Genomic DNA, 9,224 nt, shown 5'->3' on the forward strand with positions numbered 1-9,224 from the left:
AAAAATGAAATCAAAATATAACCCTAGTGTCGGAATCAACAGATTAACAATTTAATGTGTTCAATTTCGTCATCTAACAGGTTTTGAATGTTTGTCTATGATTCTGCCCCAAACTGAGTGTTAGTACATTTCGCTCCTATGTGATCAGTCTAATTCCGCTCCTAACTAAATCCAGTGATTTCACTTCTGAGTGAAAAGTTGATTTCGCCCCTATGTGTCTATTCAGATTCCGCTTCTAAGTACCAACTTGATTCCGCTTCTATGTGTTTGTGCTTATTTCGCTTCTAACAGCACTTAGTTGATTTCGCTCCTAAATGTCTTGGATGATTTCGCTTGTAGATGTTTTGTGTTGAATTTTTTTCTAAGTGTTTGATTCATGTTGTGCTTTAATGATTTGCAGGGTTCAAATGTGATTTTTGATCCACTTCACAACAGCTGTTGTGATTTTGATGTGAAAAGAATTCAGAGTTGGCAAAATTCAGCAGCATTCTGGAGTTCATGAGTCGGATACCAATCCAGAAAGCTTTGACTGATCAACGTCCTGTATACAAGTCACATATTAAACTATTTTGGAAGCATGCAAAATATGATGAAGTAAACAAAGTGATAAATTCGGTTGTGAAGCATCAAAATGAAAAGAAAACAATTGCGGTTACAGAGACTCTCATTCGTGAGGTTGTGAATTTTCCAGACGAAGAAGACTCGCCAACAAAATTTCCTGAACGAATGGTCAAAGGGTGTATGTTAAGGATGGGATATGTGGGTGCTCTAAACGTTGGAAATTATTTAAAGTCAAAGTTCCAGAAACCTTACAAGTTTATTATTCATTCTGTATTGATGGCTCTTTGTCATACCAAAGGAGGATACGATACAATGCGTGATTACTAGATGAACAGGGTCACTGCATTAGTTCTGAACAAGAAATATAACTTCTCGCATATTGTTTTTCACTACATGATCGAGAATATCACAACAAAGAGTAAGACTTGGACTTATCCAAGATTCGTGCAGATGTTGATCGATCATGCATATCCAGAGATTGAACGTGAGTTGAAGAATGATTTGTTAGTACAGTCACACATGAGCAACGATTCTCTCAAGCAGCTTGCTAGATATCACCCAAACCATCCTGAACCAAAGATAGTTGCTGAGTTCTTCGGATTTATAAAGGATGCGAATTCTGTTGATCCGGATCCAATCGATCATCAAAACTGGAGAAATGAAGAAGAAATGAAGGAAGCAGCTTATGCTGATGAGCTAAAGACTCTTGAGGAGTTCAAAACCACACGTAATGATTGGTTTGTCAAAGAAACGAGGAGAAGAGGCAAAAAGGTTACCCCTAAATCACAGGAGGGTGAGGGGTCTTCGTCACAGCCAAAGAAAAAGCAAAAGAAAGTGGCAAAGACGTTATTGATTGATGAGCCTGACGTTAAAGAGCTGGTTGTAACTGCGGAAGAACATCCATATGCTGATATTGATCAAGTGATGTTAAATGTTGATGATTTAGTGACTGAGCAAGCAGCTAATGTGAAAGCTGAAAAAGAGAAGGTCATTGATGATGTTGAAGGTGATGATGTCAATAAAAGTACAACAAGTTCTTCGAGTTCTTCTGATGAAGAAATAGATGAGACTGAATGTCTAAGAAGAATTCAAGAAGCTACAGAGAAAGAAAAGCAGCTAAGGAAGAGGAAGAGACAGGAGAAAGATGATGCTGCATACGTTCCATCTCCTGAGCACGTTTTTGAATCTCAATCACCTTCGAGTGGTAAAAAGAAAGCTGGAGCAAGAAAAAGAATTGTATCTCCAAAGATAAAGAAAGTTACTACGAAGATTACGAAGCCGAAGATAGTGTTAAAGAAGAAACCTTCCAAAGAACCGAGTAAACAACCTACACCACCACCTGAGCCTACACCACATCAACCACCAATACAATCTCCACGACAACCAACACCTCCACCACATCAAACACGTCCACGACAACCTTCACCTCCAAAACAACCAACTCCACCCAGACAACCTTCACCATTACATCTTTCACCACTACATCTCTCTCCACCACAACAACAAACCTTATTCACATCCCAAGAAATATTTCAAACACCGCCACTCACTCAAATTCAACTAACTCCTGGTTCTTCTGGCCACAAGGGTCTTCATATTCCTCCGGATAATCTTGAAGATATTGGAGATTTTGGCTTTGCAAACGATGAACAAGTTAAGAAGCTAGAAAAGAAAATGGATGACGTGTTGAATGAAAACAAAATAGTTGCAGCTGAAAGCAAGAAAGTTGCTGAACGTGAAAAGATTCTCGAAATGCGCGTGAAGAAATTAGAGTCTGACAACAAGGCATTGTTAAAGAAGATTGATACAGATCAGACTGAGATTGATTTCCTGAAAGTGCGAGTGGCTGAGTTGGAAGAAGAAAAGGCTCGCAGAGATGAGCAGAACAAGTATTTCGAGATGAAAAACAAAGAGCTTGAGGCTGCGAAAGCATTGAAAGAGCACGAGTTCTACATGTTGAACAAAGTTGTTGAGAATATGCTTGGAACGTCGATTGAGGAAAGATTCGAAGAAATACAAGTTGAAGAGCTTAGGGCCAAATGCCAAGCCGAGATTGATGAACAGATGAAAGATAAGGGAAAGGGTGCTGAAAGCAGTGTGGCAGCTGTTGAGAGATCAATCGTTCCATCTCTAGTCATTGAGAATCCAGTTCCTATATCTTCCGTATCAGCAATCTTTGAAGAACATGTATCACTAGAAGATCTTGCTGCTGATGACGATGAGGAAGATGATGAGGAGGGTGACGATGAAGAGGGTGATGAAGAAGAGGGTGATGATGAGGAAGATGACGATGATGAGAAAGTCTTTTCTGCTAGCAGTCATGGTTCTGATAATGACGATGGTGATGCTCAAGGTGGTATGGGAATTAAAGTGAATGAACAGTCAAGTGAAAGGACTGTTGATGATTTTCTGAACGATACTGTGAATGAAGAGACAGGGGGAGCTGAAGGAAAGGGGGAGCATGGTGATGATCAGAATGTAAAACAAGTTGAAAAGTTAATTCTGAGGTTAGAAACTGATATGGAGGAAGGTGAGCACCGACATACGTATTCATTGGAAGAGATCAAAGAAATGACACGTATGGTGGATCCGGACTACAAGTTTGATTTTGAAGAAGAATTAAATGCATTCGATATCAATCATCAACCAGAATACGAGTATAAGTATGTAGAGGATGCTGATATGTACGACAGGGTTGAGGTTGAGGATTGCACAGATGATGAGAGTGTAAGTGAAGATACTTCTAAGTATCATACGCTGATGGAGTTCTTTACTGAAGAGAATAGAGATGAGTTAAGAAGGAAAGTCGCTGAGATCTTAAAAGACAAGAATTTTGATGGTACTCCAAAGGATATGTAGAAGGAAGAACGGCAGAAGTGGTTTAAAGATAGTCACGAGAGAAAATTCAAAAGGCCGTTGAAGTATTATCAGAGAGATCGAAGCATTTCACTAGGTGACATCATTAGCTGGGGTTTCTTGCCTCATGTTAATGCTTACGCGATCAGAAGGGAGTTTGGAGTACAGTACTTTGAACGTCTTTATGATATAATGTCATTACCATGGTGGGATGTTGAGGAACTGTCGAAAGTAAGAACTTTAGGGTATCCAGTACGCAAGAATGATGTCGCAATGTGGGGATACATAAAGTTTGAATCGTTGAAAGATTTCCGACACTGGAAGCCGCATTACCCGAAGAGAGTGCAGAGGGTAGATCCGGTAACAGGGGTTGAAGAAACTATCCTTAATGTTAAAAAGACAAAGACAATGAAGAATATACCAGTGCCAAAGATGGAGCAAGATTTCTATAAAGGCTTCTTGGGCTGGGTATACAGTTGCATCTCGACTGAGGCTATCATCACTTATCGAGCAGGAAGTGAAATAAGAGTTATACATGTTTATGACCCGATGTGGTTAGTCAATTGCTCGGCCAAGGATATTGAATGTCTATTCATAAACAAGATCCATTTTCAGTCTGAGGATCGTGAACAGGCGATGCAGTTTCAACAAGTTGTGTCTATTTGTTTTCAGAAAGGTATTAATTCTGAAAATAAATGGAATTCTAAATGGTGGGAGCTTGAAGAAAAGGAAAAAAAGAAAGCTAAACGTGAACGTAAGAAACTGGAAGCAAACAGAGGTAAATGGATGAAGCAACAGGTCGAAGAGGATAAGAGAAAGAAGAAAGAGAATGACAGAGTGAGGAATTTGCTTAGGAGGAAGCCTAAGTCAAGGGAAGAATCGTTCAAGTCACTCTGAAGACCCGAAGACAAGACTGAAGACTGCGGCTGTATCCAAGGGGGAGTTTGTTGATGCACGAATGTCTAAAGCCTACGTCTTAGTCTTAGTCAAGCTTGTATAGGGTCTAGGGGTCATATGTGTTAATTATGCATAGTATAGGGGGCTGTTTGTAGGTTTTGGAATGTTATGTCTTGATTCCGCTCCTAATGACATCATGTCATTTGGAGCGAAATCACAACTTAGTGATTCCGCCTGAAATGACATGATGTCATTAGGAGCGGAATCAGAGCCCCTATATATAGTCCTGTTTGTTTTCTCAGTTGTAACTGAATGTCGAATGTGTAGCCGAACTGCTGCCGAATTTTTCTGAGAAGTATTAATGAGAAAACGTGTTTAAAGTGATCTACATTCTATTTCTACTTCATTCTCTTTGATTCAAGCTGTTTGTGTATTTCCGCTGCATAAACAGTGGTGTTCATGCTCTGATTGACTCATTTGATCGTCAATAACGATCCTACACATGCTCGCCTATAAGTGAACACTCACCCCAAGAGTTCCCAGGTAAGAGTGACTGGTCCGATTATGTGGATTTGTACAACACTCTAGCCTTAGACAGAAAACTCAGGGTACATGCACTCACTCTTCCAATTTGCACGTGTTCACATTATTTTGGCCCAAATTTTGACGAGACTTTGAAAACTTAAAGGGTTCAAAACCTTATAATAGAGGGTTCAAAACCTAGTAATCAATCATCCTAGAACAGATGATTAGTTTTCAAAGCGGATTCGAACTTATTCTGGTTATCACCTAAGGGTAGGTGACAGTATTGTTTTAAAATCAAAACACAAGTAAACTTTCATTAGGGTCCTAAAGTTATAGTCTAGGTCAAAGCATTACTAATAACCTAATTCCCTATAACCATTGGCTCTGATACCAACTTCTTCTGTCACACCCCGACCACGTAGGACAACAAACTGTGGCGGAAACGTCGGGGAGTGTTGCAACAGAATAATTGTTTCACAACCATGGATACAAAAATAGTTTCGTTTTATTGATAATATTAAACATTACATTGTCTTGACAAAAAAAAAACAAGTTAAATATCGACTATCATTGTTATTATGTCACTAAGGCCTTGTCCAGATCCTATGTGACGCATGCATCCTAGAAATCACTTCAAGTAACAACAACTGAAACATATGTAAAAACAAAGTCAGCAAAGAAATGCTGGCGAGTACATAGGTTTTATAAGGGTGTCGGAATTATGGCTTCGTTTACATGTTGCATTACTTTAGTAGACTTCAAGAGTCAAAATACAAACCTTGTTTTTGATAAATGTATTGCAACATAATTAACCAACTCAAATCAAGATGGTTATAGTTTATAAAATCTCGTAGCCATGATTCTTAACCCCAAAAACATTTGTTTTAGAAAACCAACTTGTAAAATATCTTGTAAAACTCGTTAAAACTCGTATGGTTTATATCTTTTAGAAAACATTGTTTGTGTGACATCGTTTCAAAATCGTTTACCCAAGTGAACTAAATAACGCCACGATATGTAATAAGATGAAAACACTTATATATAGGAAGTACCAGCGGCGTATCCACCATGCTTTCATCATATTACACCCGTCCCGTTATCTAATCACTAACCAAAAACCAATCGTTTATCCAATTTGTTTAACTTGTTCAAATCGTTTCAAAAATCGTTAACTCGTTTAAAATCGTTTAAATCATCCTTTGTAACTAGACCACCTTGCTTCTCGCTTCTCAAGTTAACAAACCACCAAAGGGTAAGTTAACAAACATCAGATTCAGTCGTTACCCACAACCCCCACACATAACCATGGGTGCAGTAAAATAACGGGATTTGTCAGATCCTATGGTACCATAACCTAATACTGGTCGGTTCGGCCAAAATTAATGAATGTCATTTGTTATGTAACTACAACCAATAAGTTTTGTTCACTTTATTGAAATCGTTATTAGTTTTGTATAAACCATCTTTATTGTTTTTGAAAAACCATCGTTTAAACTTTGAAAACCATTTCGTACATATGAATCACCCCAAAACAGTTGAAAACAGTAAAAGAGGGGAACTATGTACTCACATGAAGTGCAAAGTATCCTCAATCAATAGAACTCAAGCAAACTCAAGTAACCCAGAGAAATCAAGTAGCACCTAGTAATCGAACTACTAGTTAAACAATAGACGCCTAAATCAGACGATCGGACAGAATGAGGTCTTGTAAACCAAATGAGTGTTGAAACTCATGTGATATGGTTTAACAAAGCCTACATCCTAAATGGAAACTTAATTTAAGTGCTTTCGACCCATTGTGACTCATTAAGGTAGCTTACACTACTTTAACGCGTCGTGCGTGCAATGCGCATTTGAGACGTCTAACTAGTCCTATGATAAGTATTATATGCCAAAACATGTTTAAATAAGTTGAATAATCAGTTATGTGACAAAAGTTTGGGTTACATATGCTTAATTACCAATATTGCATGAAAAGGGTATTTTGGTAATTTACCTAAGGCATATAAACTACTTATCATACAACTACCTAAACTTGGTGACCATAAGGTATAACCTCGGAAGGTTATTCCTATGCAAATATGGTCACTAAACATGTTTGGTCGGATCCTAATGATCGACCAAGCGGGTCGTGTTCGAAAGTCTAAGCGGGTGTTTAGTCCGCTTGACTTACGACTCCACACAAGCACTAAACTAAAAACTGACGAGCTAACCATGCTAGAGCATGTTTAGTTAAGTTAGAAAATAGGTTTGGATATCAAAACAAACGGTTTTGATATCCTAGAGTAGTTTGGTTACAAAATACGCGTAAATACGCATTTTGGCCGAACTACGACTCGTCACTGAGCCTAGATAACGTGGTAATCAGTAGGTATAGTCACTAGGGACTATAACCATCGTGATTACGCTCATGTTATGAAGTTCAAACGAACTTCGCGTTGACCATAAACTGGTCAAAGCAGAAAGTCAAACGCAGTTTGACTTTAACGATAAAAACGAATGAAAAGAATGAAAGAATACTTACAGAAGGTCCCCGCAAGCTCTTGATCCGATTCACCCTCAGGTATAAAGTGTTCACTCCAACTTAGAAGGCCAAAATCAGATCAACTGTGCTTTGGGAAGGAAGTGAAGGCTGGTATTTATAGATTTTCAAGAGCTTTAGGATCGTTTCTCGAAGATTGAGCTTTGATCTCATCCGTATAAGTGGGCACATAGTATTTAAATAGAAGGGGCACTCAAATACCATCAAAATTGGCCCATAGATTGATCAAAAACATCTCCAAATACACTGAATACCAGCTACTGTTTCATAAAATAGTTTTCTGATACTGGGTGTCTCACACGGCCCGCGTAAAGATACCATATACTCTCACCCAGCCCGCCTGGGCAGACTATTCAGAATTTGCAGTTTAGTCCCTGAACTTCAGAAACATGCTTTTCGGCCCATTTTTGACACTTTTAAGCCCCGTAAACCTCATTTCAAGGATCTAAAATGAGTTTTAAGTATAGGGAACTCAAAATATGCCCAAAAATATCTCGGATGTCGGTTCGTTTGGTCATACGGTTGCGTTATTCACTTAATTACGACGGAAGTCGTAACGAACGCAAAAACGATCCAAATCAAGCGATGAATGGAATTTTCTAATGCCAAACACTAAAATAAAATATTTTAATGCTTACATAAATTTTTAGATGTCCGGATATATTCAGAACGAAAGATATGCGCGAAAATGCAAACTTGTGCACTTTTTGACGCTTTCAGTCCCTATTGATCAATAAAGTTTATTTTAGCATACTGAACCCCTCAAAGCCTATTTCTAAGCTAGGTAAAGGTTATTTAGGGTATGTTTAACTTATGAGCACGTTCCGGAATGTTCGTTACTATACAAATCGGTATGGTTTCGCAGTTTGACACAAATAGTCCCTGTGATCAAACAAACTTGATTTCAACACACCAAACCATCCAAAATTTATTTCTAAGTTATGTGGAGGTTATTTAAGGTATGTTAAGCCTATTTCACTATTCCGAAGTGTTTGTTGCATTAAACTGGTTATATTTACGGAAACGTGCGTGTATAACCTTCCAGAAAGCGATTTAGAGCTAGAAATTGGAATCTAACTAAACTACAAAATCACCTGTGACAACCCGAGTTTCCAAGATTTTTACTTGACACATTACTCTTTTCGAGATTTGTTTTTGTAATTCCTTGCACTATAACTTGCTCATGTCTGGCATATGTGGATGTGATTATTTTAAATATCGAATAATATCAAATTGTGAACTATGTGTTGTGTGTTAATTAATTAATAAAATTTGAATATGTGATAGCAATTATCAACCTTCACCACCCACACACGAAGCTTGAAAGCTTCGCCACAACAACCACTCGAGGAAGGTTAACCTTCCTCGAAACTGAAGACAAGCTAAACCTTCGTCACCCTCATACAACCTTCCCCATCCACATACTAAACGAACATTGAACCTTCGTCACACCACCATGCCGACGAAGATTGAAACCTTTGTGGGGAAACGGGCCTCGACCCAGGGAAGTTCGGCCCAACCCCTCACTTTATGTTAAGAACCGATTGTTATCAGTTGCGTGAATCGCCAAACCCTAGCTCTCATCTTCTCTCCCTCTTCAACCCGACGGCAACTATCATCTCTCGCGAAGCCCACGTTAATCTCACCATGTACCCGGTTAGTATACAATCATTCGATTTGATTCGTTGTTGCACTACTTGGTTATTTTGTGGGATATTAGAATATGTGCTCTCGTATGTCATCAGCTAGGGTTTGACGTTTTAAACTAGGTCTGGTGATTGTGCCTGTTTCTGTTGTATTCAACGTTAAATATTAATAGTTGTGGTTGATGATTGACATTGTA

At 38.6% G+C, this 9,224-nt stretch overlaps 1 protein-coding gene across 1 annotated transcript; it reads left to right on the forward strand.

Moving 5' to 3' along the window:
* The first annotated feature begins 888 nt into the window (after window positions 1-888).
* On the forward strand, window positions 889-3,420 carry LOC110893190 (glutamic acid-rich protein-like). The gene has a single exon (XM_022140311.1). It carries the CDS (start codon window positions 889-891, stop codon window positions 3,418-3,420), a length of 2,532 nt encoding a protein of 843 aa, XP_021996003.1.
* Window positions 3,421-9,224: the final 5,804 nt, after the last annotated feature.

The sequence above is a fragment of the Helianthus annuus genome, chromosome 2, assembly GCF_002127325.2.
Source record: "Helianthus annuus cultivar XRQ/B chromosome 2, HanXRQr2.0-SUNRISE, whole genome shotgun sequence".
Lineage (NCBI taxonomy): Eukaryota > Viridiplantae > Streptophyta > Magnoliopsida > Asterales > Asteraceae > Helianthus > Helianthus annuus.